The sequence below is a fragment of the Nelusetta ayraudi genome, unplaced genomic scaffold (genome assembly GCF_046127955.1).
Source record: "Nelusetta ayraudi isolate G7.1 ecotype Tasmania unplaced genomic scaffold, CSIRO-AGI_Nayr_v1 ptg000019l, whole genome shotgun sequence".
NCBI classification, from domain to species: Eukaryota; Metazoa; Chordata; class Actinopteri; order Tetraodontiformes; family Monacanthidae; genus Nelusetta; species Nelusetta ayraudi.
Window position 1 is genome coordinate 2,924,268 of NW_027466069.1, and position 20,236 is coordinate 2,944,503.

A 20,236-nucleotide genomic window follows, 5' to 3' on the forward strand; every position below is an offset into this window, starting at 1 on the left:
CAAATTGGGCCAAGAAATCTCAGCTTCGACTCACCTTTTCCATGGTGTGCCGCAGGGTGGCTGGGTCTTCGATGATATGCCTGAACAGCAGAGTGACAAGCGGGGCAAAGCCATTGAAACCAGAGGTCTGAGTCAGGCCCAGAATCATGCGCGTGCTCTTCAGCTCAGCGAACATCATGGCGTAGTGGTGATTCCGCGTGAGGCGCAGACAGAGGCGCAGCGTGGCGTGCAGAGTGTCTGGGTCCACGGGAACGCTGATCATACTGACGCAGGCACGGATGAGAATGGTGGTCATGTCCTCAGACAGGCCCGGCACGACAATGTCGGCAGACTGGGCGCCGTCAGCCTCCAGGGAAGACGAGGGTCCAGAGGTGGACTCCTTCTGCAGGTTGGAATCGTCCTTGGGCGCGCTCATCTCCAGAGATGCTCCCGGGTCAAGGTCGGTCTGAGCTTCTTCAGCTTTGCTCCTGTCTGCTTCTTCTCTTTCCGAGTCTGTGATGCTTCCAGCCTTGACCGGCTTAGGCAGACGAGACATTTTCTGAACTGTCAGCATCACTGGCCTTCTGTTACCAGTCTCTTCGTTCACCTGCAGGAACACAGTATTTGGCGCATCACGACAAATCCTAGCATTTAACAGTACAGCAGAGACGCACAATCCTCAGGCAACATACCTGCACCATGGTATTAAACTGCACAGTGTATCTGCGGCGTCCTGCAGTGAAGCGGACACTGCTCTCTCCAGCCCTCCATGCTGAATCGATGGTACTGTTGTTTGAGGCACTGTAGCTGCACCAGCGACCGGAGCGGTCATCAAACCAGCGCCAGTTATTTCCATTGGGCTGAAGATACTGATAGTAGAGGGGAGAAAAGCCAGGCGAAAAGTGTGATAGCGCACCAGAAAAACACCAGCACTTCTCAAAAGCGGTAAAGGCCTCCATAAGTGTAATATAAAGTGTATATAAAAACAGGACTATAAATAAACTCCCTTTCCATTCTCTCACTTTAAATTCCTGGACCTTTTTTGCCATTTATTTCACAATTATACTCTGTATCTCTGCCTCTGTCTCATGTTAACTCTTTACCTTATTCATTTGTTCTCGCCGCTTTGAAGAGACCGCCATCTTCTCATAGAAATCAATAATGAGGAGCACTGGCGTGATCCATCTGCCCAAAGGTTAAGAAACAAGAAAAAGAAAAAGAAGACGTGATCGAATGTTCCAAACATAGTTCAGTCCGTGCACCTGAAACAATTTGTTGGGTGTCCAAAATACTCACTTTGGTGTTTGGATATCTTTCTGTTCTTTAGCTGCCTGCAAACAGGGCTGCACAACCTCCAGCAGCTTAATCAGCAACTCAAGAATCCCACTTTTCTCCACCACTCGGGCACCCAGGAGCTTCAGTTCCTTCCAAAACCAAACACAGTGAGTTGTTATGACTTATATGTTGTTTGGTTTAAAGAAAAAAAGGAGAAGGTATCAGGCTTGAACTTGAGGAGTCTCTTTTGTGTTACCTCAAACAGTAAAGTGAGGAGAAGAATTCTTGTTGCCAGCTTGGAGGCCTGGGGTAGTGTCGCCATCTGTTTGGTCCACTCTGACACGGTCTTTGTGTCACTGGTGGTCAGAGGCTCGGCAGCCTTGATCAACACATCTGCAGCATCCCACACCTACACACGGCATAAATACAATCATGTTTGTACAAGAATACAAAAATGTTGCAAGCTTATGGCTGGTCTGTATATAAATTGTATGTTCTTTCTATTATTTTCATGTGGACATGGCTCTGTCATTGGACAAGATGTGAATCTTGATGTCCAATGGTACACACATGCCAGCAGATGGTATGTATGACACCGTGGATGCAAATGTCTACATGTAACAACCACACTAATCCACTGACCTGGTCGACAACCTGTCCAAGGATCAGATCTCTGTACTCTGGGCCGTTTCTCTTAATAGCCGTCATCAGCAGATCACAAAGTCTGTAGACTGTATCGGGCAGCTCGTCCAGTAGGTGGAAGCAGCCAGGCAGCATGGAGTCAGTGAAAGTATGAAGCTCTTTCGGGTCCAGGGGCTCGGCATCCATAAAACGCTCCAGACAGCGGGCCTCCTCCTCCTCCGCACGCTCCCTCGCTCTCCTGTCCTCTTCCTCACGTCGACGTGCTGCCTCCTGGGATAAACAACCAACAACAAAAAAACAGTTACGTACAAATAAGGCAACACAAAAAATACCTATTCATTTTGAAAACACATTTCTATTCCATGCAATTTAAACAGACGGACCTCAGGAGAATCAGACCGCTGCTCCATGCTGACCTCTTGTCCAAGAGACATAGCAATGGCACGCATCATCTGGTCCTCTTCAGACATTGTCAGATCCTAGAATTAAAAAAGCCAGTCAGTCGCTGGAAACCCGTCTCTCCTTATGAATCAAAAAAGGTTGTGATTGAGGGGAAAGCCTTACTCTTACAGCACCACCGAGAAGTGGTGGTGGGTGTGTGAGTAGGTACTCTGTGGCCTGCTCCATGGTGCTTGTGTTCAGGAGAGCCTCCATGGCATGTTCTCTCGAGAAGCCCATGTCAATCAGCTGAAACATGAGGTGGAAAATACGGCGCAAACGAGGAAAAGGGAGCACCAAACAGTCATGATTAGAGAAAAACCAGCCAAAGACGCTTGTAACGAAGAATGAGGAGATATTCTCTCATTTCATTCGTTTTCAGGACAAACCAAGAAATCTCAGATCATATTTTTTTTTAAACAAATCTACACCGAATTGTCACACAATGGTGCAACTTCGCCATTGGGGGTCCTTGCTCTCTACCTCATCACTGTCCCTTAACGCTCTCTTCCCATTCTCTTAATGGCTTCCCCTTTCCCTGATGCTTCTTATACCTGCTGTAGTTGCCGTTGGCGGACCTGTGTGGGCCTCTCCCTCACTCTCCATCTTCCCTGTTTTAAAACAAACAGTGACTCAGGATTCAGGATGCACGTCATGTAAATTAAAAGGAAGACTGGCAAAGCCACCTCTGCTGTGTTTTCCTTCTTAGAAGAAAACATTCTAAAGTAGCCCTATCAAACCTCGCTGCAGAAGTGTGAAAGCAAGGTGAACATCCTCGGAGGTCTAGACTAAGATCCTTTTGTGAACACTAATAGCTGTCAGAACAGAAAAGGTACACAAATGAAACGCATACAGTTTTATGTCAGTCGTCGTGGGGTTACACAGTTGGCAAAGAATGCATAAAACAGAAAAATGCAATGAATGGAAGAAAAAAACAAACCAAAAGGCCAAATCATGGCTTAACAAACTGGCAATAAGTAAAGTTAATCTGGCAGCTTTTCTACATACCTGAGTGAGCTGAGCCTGGTTGACTTGCGGCTCCCGACGGGGCGTAGAATTGGTCGACTCTTCAGCAGACCCTGCCACCGATGGCCCGGATGTCGTTCCAATCGACGGTGGTGCCTCTCCGGTTGTTGACGACGCCCCGGGTGCAACGCTGGGTGCCACGGAGCCGGTGGTGGTGGTAGTGGTGGTGGTGGTGGTGGTGGTGGTGGTGGTTGCCGCCTCATCGTCCGGCCGCACAGTTCCCTCTCTCTCCTTTGCCAGCCGCTCCTGAATGACAGGCTCCCCTCTCAGGATATGGCAGAGGATGGCCAGCATGGACTCAGCCATTCTGCCGCCATACACCTTCAGCGGTTTTCGGTTCCACAGACTACGGATACAACTGAACGCAGCCTGAATGAAGGGGAAAAGCGTGTTACAAATCACAACTTGAGACAAAAATAAAATAAAATTAAAAAAAAAATTAAAAAAATAACAGAATGCTGATCTGTTAACAACATCAAATGCACAAATCGTTATAATTCATATTTATATTTTTTAGACCTCACATGCTTGAGGGCAAGTCTTATTCTGAAAATCAGATTTACTATGGAGTTTTAAACTTCATGCAAGGGTCTTTGAAGACCGTAACGTGAAGTCTTAATACTTGCCTTCTGGGTGACTATAAGGAACCGAAGGGCACTGAATTGTGGCATTGTAGGTGTGACTCCTGGCATTTTAATGGGCAGCGAGTGTGGTGAATCCAACACAGTGCTTGGGTTCACCATCTTCTCGACCAGCATCAGCCACGCGTCAAGAAACTCTCCAGTGCCATCTGGCAGATCGGTGTGTTCCAGACCTTCAGACACAGGCACCTTTCCACCCATCGACAGGGCCCAGTTGAATGTCCTGGGAAGAAATAGAGGAACATCAGCATACATATATATGAAAGTGTGCTAATAGGGTACAGTCCTTGTGATGTCTCCTCAAGTCAGTGGGTGGTACGTACTCGAACAACGCATCATGTCCTCCAGAGCAGAAGAACTTCTGGAGCATGAGGTGGTAGGGGTACTTCCGCTCATCAAAGAGCATTGGAGATGTGAAGCCCACTGAGCAAATAAAGAAGGTCAGCCTGCCACACAAAATAAGAGAAAAAGAAGATATGTTATATGTGAATGGAAATACGAATATTGGCAAATGATATGAACTAGAGTCTTCCTACCTGAAGCGAGGAGTGGGTGTGTAAGGTGGAGGCTGCCAGCTCAGACCCTTGGTGAGAAGTTTTGTGAGAGCCGAGGCGGTGGCCCGGGCAGCAGGTGTAGGGGTCGTCCCTGTGCTCGTGGCATGGTGAGAGCGGCGCTGACGTACCGGAGAACCCACGCACAGTTTCACCAAGAGGCCAAACAGCTCGGCAAGAGCTCTGCCAAGTCGGGACGAAGCTGTGGAAACACCAGTGAGAAAAAAAACAAAAACAGAATTGATTATATAAAAGTCGGGAGGGGAGAAAAGTTCTCAAATTATTTACACCGTGTAAACTTGGGTTTCCAAGAAATAGACTCACCAGAGAGCAATGGTTTTATTTGCTTGATGCGCGTGGCCATAGCAGGCGTGAGTTTGGATTTGGCCTTGGGGTCAGCCGTGGTGGGTTCGTCCGTCTCCATCGGAGCCAAGCTGTCCCCGTCCAAACCCATGCCCTCCAAAAGTCCACCAGCAGAAGACTCCACTGGCACTGCTTCAGAGTCTAATACCGAACACATTGCAAACAAGTCACGGGAGTTATTGACACGTCTGTTTTAGGGAACGGGTGGTTTTTCAAGTCAACAAAATTAAATGTGAAATTACCATTTTTTCTTGCGCCAAAGCCTGTGGTCACTGTACTGCTGCCACCTGGCTTCTCCTCTTTGGGCACCAGTTTCTGCATGTCAGCCTGGCCAAACTCACATCCTGGAGGCAGACTGTCAGACACAGCGGAAGACGCATTATAGGTCACAGCAAATCACAAATCAAAGTTAAAACAACGACCATAAAAGTAAAATGAAGTAACCTGTTGGGTGTGCAAAGGGACAGCAGCACTGTGCTCTCCCATACCAGGGAGCAGTAGAGCTGACTTAGCTTGTTCAGTACGCTCAAGCCCAGCTGGGATCCCCACTGGTTGACTGAGATTGCCCTGATTTCACTCTGTTGAGAACAGAAGCAGTCAGAGTTAATGAAGCACAGCAAAACATTCTTAATTGGATTCAATGTGGTGGATGAAAAGACTCATTTAGATTTTTGCAGAAATTCTCAGGTGTACCTGTCCTACTCTGCATGTGTGGACAAACATGAGGATGTAGGCATGGGCAGCAGTGAGAGCGTGCAGGAGTGGAGTGGCGCGCGCCGACAACGTGGCATCAGTGACATGACCGGCATTAGCCAGTTCTCGGAGTAGCACAGACCCCCCTGGAACCTCAATGGGTCGGTGAAGAGGCTCGAGAGACGTCAGGATACAATCCAGTTGGCAGAGGCCCTCCTGAAGCACCTTTGGCTCATGGGAGAGGGTCTAGTGGACGGGATTAAGCAGAGGAAAATTTTCACCAAACGCTCTTCAAACTGATTCTGACTGAACAGTTGACGCGTAAAAAGGAAAATCTGTAAAAAAATATATATATATATATATATATATATATATATATATATATTCTCACCAGAATGGACTTGCAGACACCGGCTACAGCCTGGCAGGCCGCAGATGTGGGGAAGTCTATGGGTAAATTAGGAAGTCCCAGGATAGAAACCAGAGGGAGCAGCCCCTTCTGGTTCACAAACTCTTGACAGTGGTCGTCGGTCGTGTTGTTGCTCAGAATGGATTCCACAAACTTCATCTGTGAATCAATGACAAGTGACGAATGAACACAGGAAAAGGGGAAGAACCGTTTTACAGCTTGCACTTTTGCAAAGCATACTCCAAACAAACAGTTTAGGAGGCCTTACCACATTCAAAATGTAATCCATGAGTGGAATAGGTATCCTCTCTTCAGTGCCAACCACCCTGCAAAAGGACAAGCATTATGAGAATGTAAATATTTTAGACACACCACAGATATTATCATTGCAGTAATGAAATTGAAATTTTGGAAAACAATATTGAAATTGTAAGTTTCTCTATTCTACTGTATTATGAACTCAGCGTCATACAGTTCAAGTGGCACTGACTGTCTGTTGCTCTCTGGTTCCCCCTGCTGCTGGCTGAATGTATGCAGGGCCTCCTCTTCCTCCTCGTCCTCACTTGAGGCTTCCTCAGCAGCGTGGCTGGAGCGGGCTGGGGGCACTGCCACGGTACCATCTGCTTTCTGGATCGATGGTTTCTGGCAGATGTACTCAGGGGCCCGACCCAGGTTGCAAATCTCTTCCAGTAACTGCAGAAACGAGTCAATTATTAACTTTGACAATTAATTCACAACAGCAGCCAAAGCAGGTGTTCCAACCATGGTACAATACCTTGATAATGGCAGTAGTAGCATCAGTCTTCAAAGTGGGTTGGTGCCTCATGAGTTCGTCCACCGCGCTTCCCAAATTGGATGCAGTGTCACCTGAATCCAAAGATGAACCAACACCAGGTTAAGCGGCAGGTTCTATAAGCAAACTACTCGCCATGGGCCGCAACCAACACAAACACTAGTTTCCATTTCAGATAAAAATGTCTAAATTTTAATTGGATTTTTCTCTAGGTGTTAGTAAGTAGCGAATATAAAGCGAGTGATAATAAATGTCCAGAGCCAAATGTCTGCTCTGAATATTCTAGGGATGCACCGATCCGATACAGGGATCGGTATCGGATCCAATATTGAATAAAATTCTAGATCGGGTATCGGTGACAATGAGCCGATCCAATGGCCTGATCCATAGGAGCAGTTCCGTTCTGTGTATTTCTATGCTGTGCGATGCGAGTGACGTGTGCGACAGAGCAGCGGCGGTGCGGTTGACGCAGTTGACACGGTTTTCAAAGTGGAGCGAGCGAAAGGATCCGCCATCTGGAACTACTTTACATTACCTCCGCCATCAAACTCCACGGCTACGTGCAATATCTGTACCATTAATATTCCGATACACACACTGGAGGACATAAAATATGTCAACGCGTTTAGCTTTACAACAGATATTGGGAGCGCCGACGTTTCCCCAGTGTCACTTTTGAGTTTAACAGCACACTGGCTGGATGAGAGTTTCGTTCCACGCAGTGCAATGTTAAATGCAGTGAACTTTCGTGGGTCACACACGAGCGAGGCAATTGCCGCTAGCCTGAAGGATATGTTTGACAAGTGGCAAATTCCGTTCAGCAAAGTCCATGTGATTCTGAGGAACAATGCCAGCAACATGAGACAGGCGATGGCAGTGCGTAGTGTAGACTGCGTCGCACATACAATGCAGCTGGTAGTCAACGAGGGACTTCTCTCACAGCGCGCAGTGAGTGATGCCGTTGCATGTGGGGAAAAAACACGTTACCTCTGACTTTTTTAATTATTTATTTATTTTTACCAAGCTATTCTGTTATTCAGCTGGTTTTATAATGGGTGTTAAAGTTCTGTTTGCACAATTGCACTACATCGTTGTAGCTGATTGCTGTTTAATTGAATATCTGCCATTCAAGCTCATGAAGCTATTGTTTTGTTACTCAATTTCTGCTCCTTTACTATTTATTTTACATTGCACTTTGAATTCCTAATTGCACTGACTGAACCATTTTAATGAGGGTTTGTTCCTTTTTCATGTTGTTTGACCAAGATAGTTAAGTTATAGTTTGAATTACTGTACTGGTACACAGTATTAAATAAGGTTTTCAGTACATCTGGATCATTTTATTTGTTTTTGGAAAATGAGGAAAGTCTGACATTGCCTTGCACAAAAAGACAGTTTTTTCTAAACAACAAGACATCACTTGTTAGGTGATTCAATGCTGTTTATCTGTATCGGTATCGGATCGCTATCGGCCGATACTAAACTTCAGGTATCGGTATCGGAAGTGAAAAAAGCGGATCGGTGCATCTCTAGAATATTCCATTCAAAATGGGAGCAAAAAATGATTCACGTGCCTTAAGCTTGAATCAAAATGGTTGTCATTCATGTTGAAATTGAAAAGGAAAGAGCAAAACTCTGTAAAGTCACCTAATGGGTCTGAGCTCCGGCGTCGTCGCATGGCAGGCAAGTAGTCAGGGGACAGAAGCACTTTGAAGAGACGCTCAAAAGGCTGGCACTGAACAAATGAGTGTAGGCCTCTGGCATTCAGGCACAGGGCACTGAAAACGTTGGGAAGAGAACCTAACACCTCACGAGTAGCAGGAACCTGACAAAAAAAAATAATTTTTTAAAAAACATTAAACATTTTTAATTTAAGCGATGAAAGTAAAAGTTGCAATATAATATTGCCCATTCCCCTAAAAAAGAGCTATTCAATCATGCAAAAATGAGGAACTGTTTAGATAAAGTCACTAATCTATATGAGAAAATGTGTGCTTTTTGGATTTGGCTCTGAGCTGCAAACAAACTTTAAGATAACACTTCAACATGATGCTCACATCCTTGATGAGAAGAGCATGAAGCATGACGTCAGTGAGGCCATTGTCCTGCAGGGAGGAAAGCAGTGATGGCTCCTGGAACACAAACACTGTCACCACCTCCGTAGCTGTAAAGGTCAAAGACAGGAGAGAAAATCAAGTTAAAAAAGCAAACAAACAACAGACAAGCAGAAAGTTCGCTAAAAAGGAGACAACACATTAAGTTTGTTGTAAATCTTATTTATTTTTTAGGCTCGCAGTAGTTCAATATGAAAAAAGGTGTTTGTGGAACCTAATACAATCTTATGATGCGCAACTACAAACTTACCCAAGAGGAAAAGTGAAGGGCCATAATACTCTGCATTACTGATGATGTGCTTGAGTGAGGTAGGCAGTGAGCCATCCATGACTGGTGGGGGAAAAAATTAATTAGCTATATTAAAACTGATATTTGCATACTCAGTTTATGAAAAGTGAGTTGACAATGAGTCTACAGGTTTAATCAGTATAAATATTAATCAATCAAAGCCAGAGGATCACAATAACTCACCGTGGCGGATACCATCAGAGAAGGCAGGATCCTGGATGGCTTTCTTTAAGAAATTCAGCATCGACTTTAACAGAGCTGCCCTCTGAGGGATGCACTGCATACCTGGAAAACAAGAGCATTTCATTTCATTTTCGGATTGGAACTTAAGAAACTGAGGGAAGACCGAGGAGAAAATAATATATAACCAAATAATGAGTATTGGCAAGTACCTGCACGTGGAGTGCCAGTGGCACTGCTCTGTGCTCGGGTGTCTTCTGGCCGAGAACATGAAGATGTGGATGGCCCAGGACTGCTTTCCATGGCGACTTCTGACACTGGAGTTAATGCACAACGTCGAAAATTCAATTATTCTTCAAACCAGCTTGGCAGGATCGATCATTAACCAAAAGTTTTTTTTTTTTTTGTTTTTTTTTTAAAAATACGTTTGACTTTCTCAAAGTCAGAACATTTTCTTACTTTCCATGTCTGTGTCCATGTCTTCCGACTCCACAGCTGCACTGGGCCTCTGTATCTTTGGCTTGATGACAAAAGGGCACTCTTTCCTTGACAGGTCCACCTCATGCTACATGTTTAGAAGAGAGTTGACAATGACGGGGGAGGCTTGCACAGCACAACTTTCCATATCAAACATCAGATTGACTTTCTCTGACAACGTAAAACCATTTTCCAACAGCACAAACTGGTAGTTCATTGCCTGGGAGAGTGGTCACATCAGGAAATAAACATGCAGTAGGAGGACTCCAAACAAGAATAGATAACAGACAATAGCAATATAATAATAAAATATATGGCAGAAAGAGAACTTAGAAATACCCTCCTTACCTCGAGTCTGCAGATGAAAATGGAAAGGCCGCTATGGGACTGAAAGGCAGCCATGTCAAGGTTTGTGATGAGGTCCACGACCCTCACTGCTCTTGTAACAAAAGTGATCTGGTCTTGCTCGTCACCCAAGAACTTGATCACCTGAAACACAGACACCATTTAAAAAAGGCAAATAATAACGATAACCTATTGACAAAGGATGGTTGGAAAAGCAGCAGCATTACCTTCAGAAGTGCTTCCATCATACCACATGAGACAAGGGCTTCCCCTCCAGCATCATAGCTGGCCAAGTGGTAGAGGAATGAGAAGAGTGCAGTGGCAAACTGGTGCGGGTATGGTTCCATCAGAGGATCTGGAGAAGTGAAAGCAGAGAAGCTTGCATTAAACCTGGCTCCTTTTCATAAACACTTTAGTTAAATGCATTTTACGTTGCCTGCTCACCAATCATTGCTTGTATGCAGTTGCGCACCAACACAGGCAAGAAGCCGTGGTAGGAGGCAGTGCCAGTGCAGTCGATGATGTTGGAAAGCTTTGGTGTCCTTTCCAAATGGACAATCGAAGTTAAAGTGCGCAAGGATGCAGCCTTGATATCCTGTACAGGGGGAAAAAAATACACACCATTCAGAAAACAAGGCAGTGCGGAAAGAGGTGATTTATACTGACCAAAGCGTACATAATACATAATGGATTTAAAGCATCTGCAAAAACATGCACTTTCTTACCACAAGTTGTTTGTCTGTAATCTGTAATACATCCACCAGCTCCTCTATCAAGCCATTATAGAGAATACTGTTGGCCGACTCTTGGAGTGCATTTGAATACACTGAAAGGGAACGGAAATGTCAGCAGTTAGGACTTGGAGTGGCGGTTTGTTCCCCGACAAGCGAGAGAGAAATTCAACCTACCTAAAATGGAGATAGCATGCAGGCGAGCCTGCACAGCCTGCAATCTCTTCTTGTGATTGGAAAAGCCATGAGCAAGCCGAATGTGTGTGAACAGCAGAGTCTGCTTGTCTTTAGGGATGTTGTACATGACCGTCAGCGACTCCATGATTTCTGATGGGCTTTCTGAAATCTAAGAGACAAAGCAAACTTAATGTGAGCCAATGAACCCGAGAGACGAAAACCTTCATTTTGAAATCAAGACCTTGGCTTGACTATACCTTGTCAAGCTGCTCAATGTGGATATAGTGTAGTGTGTTACTACTGGTCTGCTACGGAGGGACAAACGGAAAGATAATGAGTCACACGACATTTCAGACTGTGACTGCATAAATTAATCTCACGGGTTTTTACCTTTCTCTCTACTTTGACCTCAGGTCCCGGTTCAGCATAAAATTCAAAGTGCAATGTTGTGGCACTTGGAGGGTATTTCTGCTCACACACCAACAGGGGCATCATTGTAGGCAAAATAAAAAAAAAATATGCATATTGCATCATGAGAAGGTACGCATTTATAAGCCCCTATATGAAATCCAGGAAACTAAGATTCTTACCGTCATGGGCAGATCCCTGCAGCACTCAGCGAGGCCAAAACCATTCTCTTTCCCTCCCCAACTCTGCAGAAGACAACAGAAAGACTAATAAAGCGACCCGTCACTTGAGAGATGCCTGGAGACACGGCAGGAAGAAAAACAATCATTTTCAGACCTCGGCCAGGTGTTGCAGACGGGCCAGCAGAGGCGTTCTTTTATCTGATCCCAGTCGTGTGATGTAATTGGAGCGCTTGCTGAACACATAGAGCAGGTTCAGCACGGACAAGACCACCTGCATGTCACATGACGCTAGCAAGGTTGTTAGGTGCTGAAAAGAGAGCAAACATCGGCAGACAGAAGTCAGTGAGCTGCAGTGTGTTCCAAAAAAGAGAGAAAACTCAGAGTGGATGATGAGCGTTGAAGGGGCAAACTCACCTCTATAGAGCTGTACAGGTGTCTCGAAAAGCTATACTCAATAAGTAGGGCGGTGAAATTGAGCACTGCCAAAAGTAGTGCTTTGAGCTGTCCATTGTCAGGGCGGTCACACACCAGCAGCCATGACATATTTTCTACCGTCTGGCCCGCATCACAGAGAATGCCGTCAAAGCGGTCCAGCAGATCCACCCAGTGGTACAGCTCACACTGTTGTGGACACAGAGCATTTTTGGCAATAAAACCAAATAACAGAGCTTTGCTGATGCTGGTTAAATCACATTACAGTGCTGCGCCATTGCACTGGGTAAACACTATTTAGAAACAATGACTATTGACCAGGTTTACACCTTTGGTCATATTTTAGCTTTCGAGGAAGTGCTTGCCACCGGCCTTTAAGTCACTTTGTAACGTCTGTTCTGCTGTGTGGGCCTCACCTTGCCAATGTTCCAGGTCTTGATGTGCTGCAGTTCCACCAGCAGTTGATCATCGCCGCATGCTTTAAGCTTCTCTATGAGTATCCTGCAGTCCGCAGGCTGTTGGTTCAAAAGACACCACACCGAACAGTCAACAGAAGACAACAGACTGGAATTGAATGATTGTTCATTCGTGGCCGAGAATTTGTACACTGATTTTCCGACACTTTTGGTGCATGTGTGTCATGAGCGTAGCCTCACGCCTCAGCTAGCAAGGCACACAGGAGCAGTAAATAAGCAACCCTTACATACAGCATAACCAAAATTACAAGCAAGTCTGTGTCTTGCACAGGGGACAGTGTTATTCCTCTATTCTTAAATAGAAAAGATCATCCTAACAGAGTATTGTAGCCACTGATAATTCCGCGAATAAATTGTTCTAAAAACAGTTAAACAGTTGCAGATTGACTGGCCTTCAGTGTTCCTTGTTCTGCATTAAAGGCAAACTTAATTCAAAAGTGTGTATGGGCGTACCCATCCATTTCTGAAAACCCCACTGCACACTCAAATATAATCTTGCACACACCCACCCTCTCAATAGGTCTAGAACACACGGCTTGTTTTATTTTGCAGGCCAACAGAGCTTGATTGGGGAAAAAGGCGGCAGCAAAGTTTAAAATTATGTGTTTATTTTGAAATATTGGGTCTTCATTCTTTAAGTCACACAGGCATGAGGGAGGGAGCTCTGCCCACGTAGGAAAGAAGGGAGGAGGAAAGACAGAAAGAAAAAGTTAAAAGAGTGGAAGAGCAATAGCCACCAAGAGGGGAAGGAAAGAAGATGGCAGTGACAGTTTGGATGTGCACTGTTGGTCACATCACGCAACACCTTTACATTTCTAAATTTGTCCGTGACATTTGAAAAGATCTCACTGGGTTCCTTACGTTTCCTGTAAAGCCACAACCTTTTCCTGAAAAACTGACAAAACTTACACATGCAGATTCCTCTTTTGCCTTTATTCTTATCAACATCTGTTTTGCTGTCGGCCTGCGTCGTCTCTACCCTGGCTTTTGGTCTGGACGATCTCTTAATGCCCTGATTCAAAGTGCAGTTCAAGTGCAGGTGTCCGACTGGTCTGCAGTTTCCATGGGAATATTTCAGGGCTTCCAACTGACAGAAACTGCAGCCATGTGCTGTATTAAAGTACGTTTAAAAATCATATTTACTTTGGAAATGTTTTTTTTTCCCCTCTTGGACTGCTTGTCAGAAAGCGTTAACAATCAACTGTGGCACACCTGGTACAATTTCTCTTCAGACCATCTTTAATGTGCCAGTCAAAGAAAGAGTCAAAGATGAAAGGAAAATGGAATTTTGTGATAGAGCTTTAACGGTCTGCCACCTGGTTGCTGGGACATGGTACTGCAAGTGAAATGGCCCAAAATATATTTCCAGCGTCATAGACGTCACAAACAAGTATTTTTGAAAGAACATTACTAAAGCATCATGAAATGGCACTGACGTCAGTTGCAAAGTTGAGGCGGAAAGCAACACAATGAATGGTTGTAAACGTGGGTATGTCCACAGACGGTTCAGAGGTTCATCATTAATACAACTGCATAGAATTTCTTAATAGTCACATTAACCAGAGTGAGGTCATGTTCAGAGTAAGCAAGAGGAGTATGCTGATTTTAATCAGATTATTAAGAACCAAAGCAAGGTGCCTGGTCATAGGTAGCAATCACCTATGGCTCATTCACACGTAAACATTAACAATCCTGTGCATATATAAACATCTTATTTGAACTGTTGCATTAATCAAATTTGGACCTCGACAAGATTGTGAGGTGCATCTAAATATAGTCTGTGATTATTACCTTTACTTCGACAGAGCACCAAAGGTGCACCATCATTTGAATGTAACTTGCAACGTTGCCCGACAAGACAGGCGGGAACATTTTGGCTAAGGTCGGAGTCAGACACACTGGCGAACGCATACTCACAGCTTCCGTTGGAGTTTTCTTTAACTTGCTTCTATCGACCTTCATTTTGGAAATTCTTTATCCGTTCCTCCTGTCAGAAGAAGTCACGTTCATCAAAAAGCAATACACAATGCTGTGCAAACATTAGAGTTCAAAACAACATAAATGGTTAGTTTAAAATACTAATTTTAAAAAAACATGCTCAATTTGTCTAAATATTCAACATTTCAAATTTAATCAGACTGGAATGCACTTACATAAAATAATTTGGCAATATCCACTTAATAGCATGTTCCAGTTGTCACCTGCAGGATGGTAAAATGTGGGAAAAGCAAACATTAGTCAGATGCCACATTTGTTAACATGTTTCAAATAAACGGGTTATCAAATTTTCGGACACTTAAAAATAGATTTCTTTGAATTACAGAAACAGGCGAAACATGCAGGATAACCCCGATTGCATGCATAGAGAGCTACACAACACGCTCCGAGTAATACAGCAAGTTATGGTGGTCACTGTAGCGTAATGATCGGACTATACAGACACGATCTTAACATTTTTACAGCAACAGCAGACAATGTTTTATCTTGTAACGGCAACGGAACCATGACTGCTATTAACAGACTATGTTGGACGTTTTTAGGCTGGACCGGTCACCACAGAACGGAAAGCAGTCGCTTTTGGCTAGTTAGCAACATACGACACAAAGTTAACAAAATCATTCATAGTCTAAATCTTGAGCGACACATTTACGGATTACCTCGACTCGAGACAAGTGCAATGTCATAGTGAAACAAACCCTTGCCGACCACCAACTTAACTAGAGTGACTTGACGTTCAGCGGCGGAGTTACAGCCATTTAGCTTCGCGACTAACGTCAACCCAGCTTGAAGCGAAATGTTATTTGCCGAACGTTAACAACTTCACAAGCCGGACTGTGATCTCGTGGGAAAACTACATACGACAGTTCCACTTTGGTAAACAAAACACACGTTCGGGAACATGAACATACAACACAATCGACACCGCTTTCACCGAAATTGAGCCTAGCCGCTGCTAACAGCTAGCTGCCGGCAATATTAGCAAACGATGTTTTCCTTGAATACTTCTTAAAGCATCGTGACACCAGAACCCAGTTAAAATGGAAACGAGAGTAAATAAAAGCTGGTGACTAACCGCCGGTGAAGATTCAAAATGTATACAGTGAATTTGCAAATTCGTGCCACAACTGTCAATCCCCACTTCATGGGCTGGGCATGCTGTCCTGACCTGACTCTTGACTAATTTAGGTCGGGGCTGCACAGGCCGCAAAATGCTCCCGTGCTCCCCAGAGCCGCGGCACCTCTGCGCTTTGATGAAACGAAACTGTAAACTACCCGCGGAGAGCAGCAACAGGAAGACGAGTGTGTGTCAAACCTCTTAAAATCGCGTTGCGTTAGCCTGCTTGAGGTTCTTACCCTGGTTCCTCAGCTACACATTCGAACCACGCGCTAGCTAGCAAGCTAGCCGCTGTTGGAGGAGAAACGCTTAATAACTCGCTGAATCATTGCCGGGTGGACTAACGTGACACTGCGAGTTTTGTTGCAGTTTTCGCTCAGTCGAACCAGCTCAAAGCCGCGAATATGAAACATAAATATGGCTATCCGTTGCTTGTGGAATCCTTCAGAGTATCCGCGCGTTTTGGAAATAACGCACAGGGACTGCTGTTAGCGCTTTCATTATGACTCGTGGGTAGTGTGCAAAAAGTGAAAAACGTTACGGCACAGAATATGAAGCCTCGGTCAATCAATGCAGTGCAGTGTTCAAGTACTGCCAATGCTCCCAACAGTTTAGCCCGCTGCAGCTTCGACTCTGAAGTCAACACTTGTCACGAAAATATTCACTTCAAACGTCTTAAATTCTCAAATGTTTGCACAGAGGAATGTTGCATACACATTAATACTATACATATGATACAGCAACACGCAAATAAGCTTCACAAACAATTTTCAAAACGGCTATTTTTAAGAAGGAAAAACGTTTTACACAAGCATGAGAGAGATATTAATTTCTCAAGTTCAATGAAGTCAGGCCTCACTGGGTAACAGCCCTGATCTTCAGCCTGTTGCCTTGCTGAAAAGGCCCTCACTAAATTTAACTTAGGCTGGCCACACAGGATGACATTAAGGCCAAAGATGAGACCAATTTGCCCCCTGTGACGACCAGAGGGTGGCCTTGGCCTTGACTCGACAATTATTAGAGCGTTGTAAACAATAGTCCTCAACCAAGTGGTGCCAATAGGTTTGTTTCACTGATTCTGATCCGGTCAGAGCCTCCCTGACGGGCCTAACGTGCCACCCATCAGGCTGCCTCTGAAGGAGATACCATGATAGCCAAAAAAAAGAAAGAAAGCAAAACAGAGGAGTGTCTGCAACTAGATGTCGCATACTTTACTTGACCACCACAGTTGTGTTAGATTTTGTTTTTCTCTCTTCCCCCCCCCCCCCCCCCCCCCCCCCTACTGAAATCGTGTTTTATCGTGCGAGTTCATGTGACACATCTGGTGCCTGTGGAATTACCACTTTACAATCATTACTACAAACAGCAGGGTGTGTGGTCTAGTGGTCGCGCCAACTCTTCCGGGGTCTGGATTCTGGTTCTGATGATTACGCTGGTTGAAGATGTCCAAATTCTGTGGCCTTGCATTTTAAGAATCAGTAAATAATTGATGCCCATCCAGTGTGGCCCGCCTAACTGGAATATTCCCATGTTTAAAGATGGATTCGTATGAGGAAAATATAAATACTAAAAAATATTATACTGGTCAGACGGAAACAGCTCAGAGATCCAGCGCAGCTGAACCCAGCGAGCTAGACATCATGCTTGCTAAACAGTGTCTCTGGAAAGTGGACTGAATTATTTAACCCTAAAACTGTTTGTCATGCTAAAATTGTTGCTTGCATTCAGATCAACAATAAACCTCGCTAAGTGGTGACTTTGAGCGGCATATTTCTGCAGCTACAGAAATAGCCACAGAAGATAAAATCAGGAGTTTGCTACATCACTTTTCTCTCGCAAATGCCTTTGTTACTTTTACTGTTGTGTCAGTTTTGTTGGCATCGCCAATCACAGTGAGAAAAATGTCCCCCTCCTCTAAATGTCCATTCCACATCGCACACTCCTAGCAGGCTTTTAACATGTTCACTATTTTATTCAATTTCTTGTCGACCACAAATCTCGTCTATAAACTAATAAGTGGAGTGTTACATACCAGAAACAGCTTTGGTTGAATAGTCCCACCATTGCAAGCCTTGGTTTGCTTTACAGCATCCTTGAAAGATCTGAAAACAAATCAGATAGAACAGATTAGACAAACCTTGCCGGCCTAATGACAGGAGAACAGATTTGTAATAATCTTAATCTGACCTATTCTTCAAACAAACAAAAAAATCTGCTGGTAACAGACTTGTAATTGAGGCTTTTTTTGCTTTATTGGTGGAAACATTACAGTGCATATTCATGAGATTGTGATATTCATTGCGCAGCTTCTCTCCCACCAGAGCAGCTCCAAATGATCTTTACTTGTCGAGTAGAGTTAGTCGCTTTCAGCTCTGATAGTTTTGCTTGGGACCTGTTACCAGTCTGAAAAAGGTTTGCAGGGAGCGTGATATCAATGAAGAGGGGCCACAATAGAGCCAACTTAATTCATGAGTTAAGTTGTTGTAAAAGTAATGATACATTTACTTGAGGCAGAGCATTAAAATTATGCAGTTATAGTTGTGAAATGATCATATCCTAGCCTTAGGTATGAGTCAAAATTCAATTAAATCGATACAAACGACTAAACTGCAATTGCATTTGGATTAAGCTTATTATAACACCTTTACTTTGCAGTTTTTGCACAGCACATATCGTCACCCTCTTTCACGCTGTCATCACTATTTTAACGGATTACGATTCTGCCAAAGACAAAAGATGTAGCTGAGATGAACATAGACAAAGACTACTTAACGATACCAAACACAAACAAGAATATATACTGTACTTGTTTCAACAATCAGATGTGTATTCTCGCCCCCCCGCCCCCCTCCCTTATTATCAATACAAAGGACCACACCAAGTATAATTCAATGATACGTACCCCCAAAACAGCGTTAAATCATTTTAACTGATGGAGGGAAACAATCTGCGTCCAATATAGAACAGTGATAATGGTACTTTAATGTTGAAATAATGTAGCTATCCACATTTACGCAGTAATTCTAAAACGCCACCGAAAGCTCTTAACCATAGGAGCGTGATTGTTAGTTAATCTTACTGGCAGATTAGCCTATCGTTAAATGAGTTAGCGATACTTGCGCTTCGATTTGGCGTTGCAGGCTAACCTTAGCAGATTATTAAAAAAAAAAAAAAAAAAAAAAAAGTCAAACGAGCAGCCTGGGGTCCACTGTTTTTGCGTATAATTAAAATAGAGCAGTTATTGAACAACAACACATTTGTTGCTTGTAAGGGAGCGAACGTACATACACTTCATGCCCCTAAGTGAGTGTGCGTATGTGGGGTGTATGTCAGTGGGTTTCGCGCGAGCTAGCGAGCTACTAGCTAGCTCGCTCGCTGGTAGCTTGCTAGCTCGCGCAGCCTCACAATGCTCCATCAGAGGGAGAACGGCTACATTAAAAATGGCGGTTCACACAGCATATGATTCATAATTTACCCCGATAAAGGGAAAGCGATGGTCTCTGACAAAGTCAGAAAACGAACACTCGACAACGATGATCGCAGGGAAGCAATGTTTGCCAGCAGTTGTCAAAAACCGCTGTCAATCTGGACAGTTGATTGCCTTACCTCGAATGCGTGTTACATTAGCTTCACCATCTTGCTCCAGCGAGTGGTGGTGGGATACTTTGGATCTCGCGATATTACCTGCTACACGTTCACCAAAGGGCACTCCCTCGCAATAGTACAAAACATGATCGACAGTCTGACGCCGCTTCTCGACGCTGCCTGCGAACTAGTATTTTCAGTCCTCACAAAAGACACGAGCGGAGCATGCGGCAGAATTGTCCATTCTTTGAGAATACAGATGTTGTTGGTGTTGTTTTACTGTGTTGACACATATAAAACATTTTAGAAAAGAAAACCCTTCGCATATTTGGCAGGAATGTTTTTTATTATTATTATTGCCATCTGGACCGAATATTTCCTCTACGTGTTGTAAATTATTTTATAGTCTTAAAGCCACAGCAGATAATGTGTTAGTTCTAAAGCCATTTTTAAGAAACGACGACAATGTAACGGGAACCTGGCACCCCTAACCATGAAGACAGCACCCTCTGTCGGCCTAATGCAGGACTACAGAACTTTGGCTGCCAGCCCAGTGACCCTCCCCATGAAGCACGCTAGCGCAGTCTGAACAGGCACTGCCAAATTTATTATTCTGTGCGTAACACGTACCTGCGTGGTAAAAATAAATAAATAAATAAATAAATAAATAAATAAATTTTTATCGAAAAATATATTGACCACAAATGTAAAGATAAATATCTTAGAATCTATTATTATTATTATTATTATTTAGTGCCGCTTGAACTAAAGTAAAGAAAATGTTGGCACTTTTCCAAATTATGACTGGATCAGCTTACATTGACCAGTTTTGTCACTGTAAGAAATTACAAATATTGAACAGGAGTGTGAGATATATTGTCTGTTAACCAGTTGTTGATGAACAATACAAAGTTA

At 44.0% G+C, this 20,236-nt stretch overlaps 1 protein-coding gene across 18 annotated transcripts in view; it reads right to left on the reverse strand.

The window, feature by feature from the left end:
• Window positions 1-19,486, reverse strand: part of huwe1 (HECT, UBA and WWE domain containing E3 ubiquitin protein ligase 1) — a 35,022-nt gene extending 15,536 nt beyond the window's left edge. For 8 of the 18 annotated variants that reach the window (XM_076026315.1, XM_076026316.1, XM_076026308.1 and 5 more), the window contains exons 1-42: window positions 19,343-19,486; window positions 17,769-17,838; window positions 14,775-14,822; window positions 14,539-14,608; window positions 12,562-12,660; window positions 12,128-12,334; window positions 11,868-12,020; window positions 11,714-11,776; window positions 11,514-11,591; window positions 11,381-11,431; window positions 11,124-11,292; window positions 10,941-11,041; window positions 10,660-10,810; window positions 10,443-10,570; window positions 10,219-10,359; window positions 9,853-9,958; window positions 9,606-9,710; window positions 9,397-9,498; window positions 9,175-9,255; window positions 8,868-8,974; window positions 8,458-8,635; window positions 6,793-6,884; window positions 6,490-6,710; window positions 6,286-6,343; window positions 6,000-6,176; window positions 5,609-5,854; window positions 5,360-5,493; window positions 5,158-5,270; window positions 4,877-5,056; window positions 4,538-4,754; window positions 4,325-4,447; window positions 3,987-4,224; window positions 3,343-3,729; window positions 2,889-2,945; window positions 2,461-2,583; window positions 2,280-2,375; window positions 1,897-2,166; window positions 1,511-1,663; window positions 1,276-1,403; window positions 1,083-1,164; window positions 672-848; window positions 35-586 (exon numbers count right to left, since the gene is read on the reverse strand). In XM_076026315.1, the coding sequence (XP_075882430.1) occupies window positions 35-586; window positions 672-848; window positions 1,083-1,164; window positions 1,276-1,403; window positions 1,511-1,663; window positions 1,897-2,166; window positions 2,280-2,375; window positions 2,461-2,583; window positions 2,889-2,945; window positions 3,343-3,729; window positions 3,987-4,224; window positions 4,325-4,447; window positions 4,538-4,754; window positions 4,877-5,056; window positions 5,158-5,270; window positions 5,360-5,493; window positions 5,609-5,854; window positions 6,000-6,176; window positions 6,286-6,343; window positions 6,490-6,710; window positions 6,793-6,884; window positions 8,458-8,635; window positions 8,868-8,974; window positions 9,175-9,255; window positions 9,397-9,498; window positions 9,606-9,710; window positions 9,853-9,958; window positions 10,219-10,359; window positions 10,443-10,570; window positions 10,660-10,810; window positions 10,941-11,041; window positions 11,124-11,292; window positions 11,381-11,431; window positions 11,514-11,591; window positions 11,714-11,776; window positions 11,868-12,020; window positions 12,128-12,334; window positions 12,562-12,660; window positions 14,539-14,583 (5,889 nt within the window). In that variant the 5' untranslated portion in view covers window positions 14,584-14,608; window positions 14,775-14,822; window positions 17,769-17,838; window positions 19,343-19,486. Of the gene's footprint in view, window positions 1-34; window positions 587-671; window positions 849-1,082; window positions 1,165-1,275; window positions 1,404-1,510; window positions 1,664-1,896; window positions 2,167-2,279; window positions 2,376-2,460; window positions 2,584-2,888; window positions 2,946-3,342; window positions 3,730-3,986; window positions 4,225-4,324; window positions 4,448-4,537; window positions 4,755-4,876; window positions 5,057-5,157; window positions 5,271-5,359; window positions 5,494-5,608; window positions 5,855-5,999; window positions 6,177-6,285; window positions 6,344-6,489; window positions 6,711-6,792; window positions 6,885-8,457; window positions 8,636-8,867; window positions 8,975-9,174; window positions 9,256-9,396; window positions 9,499-9,605; window positions 9,711-9,852; window positions 9,959-10,218; window positions 10,360-10,442; window positions 10,571-10,659; window positions 10,811-10,940; window positions 11,042-11,123; window positions 11,293-11,380; window positions 11,432-11,513; window positions 11,592-11,713; window positions 11,777-11,867; window positions 12,021-12,127; window positions 12,335-12,561; window positions 12,661-14,538; window positions 14,609-14,774; window positions 14,823-15,278; window positions 15,300-15,694; window positions 15,714-15,975; window positions 16,174-17,768; window positions 17,839-18,638; window positions 18,657-19,342 lie in introns of those variants that run through there. The other 10 variants (XM_076026317.1, XM_076026312.1, XM_076026311.1 and 7 more) reach the window with 7 other exon arrangements.
• Window positions 19,487-20,236: the final 750 nt, after the last annotated feature.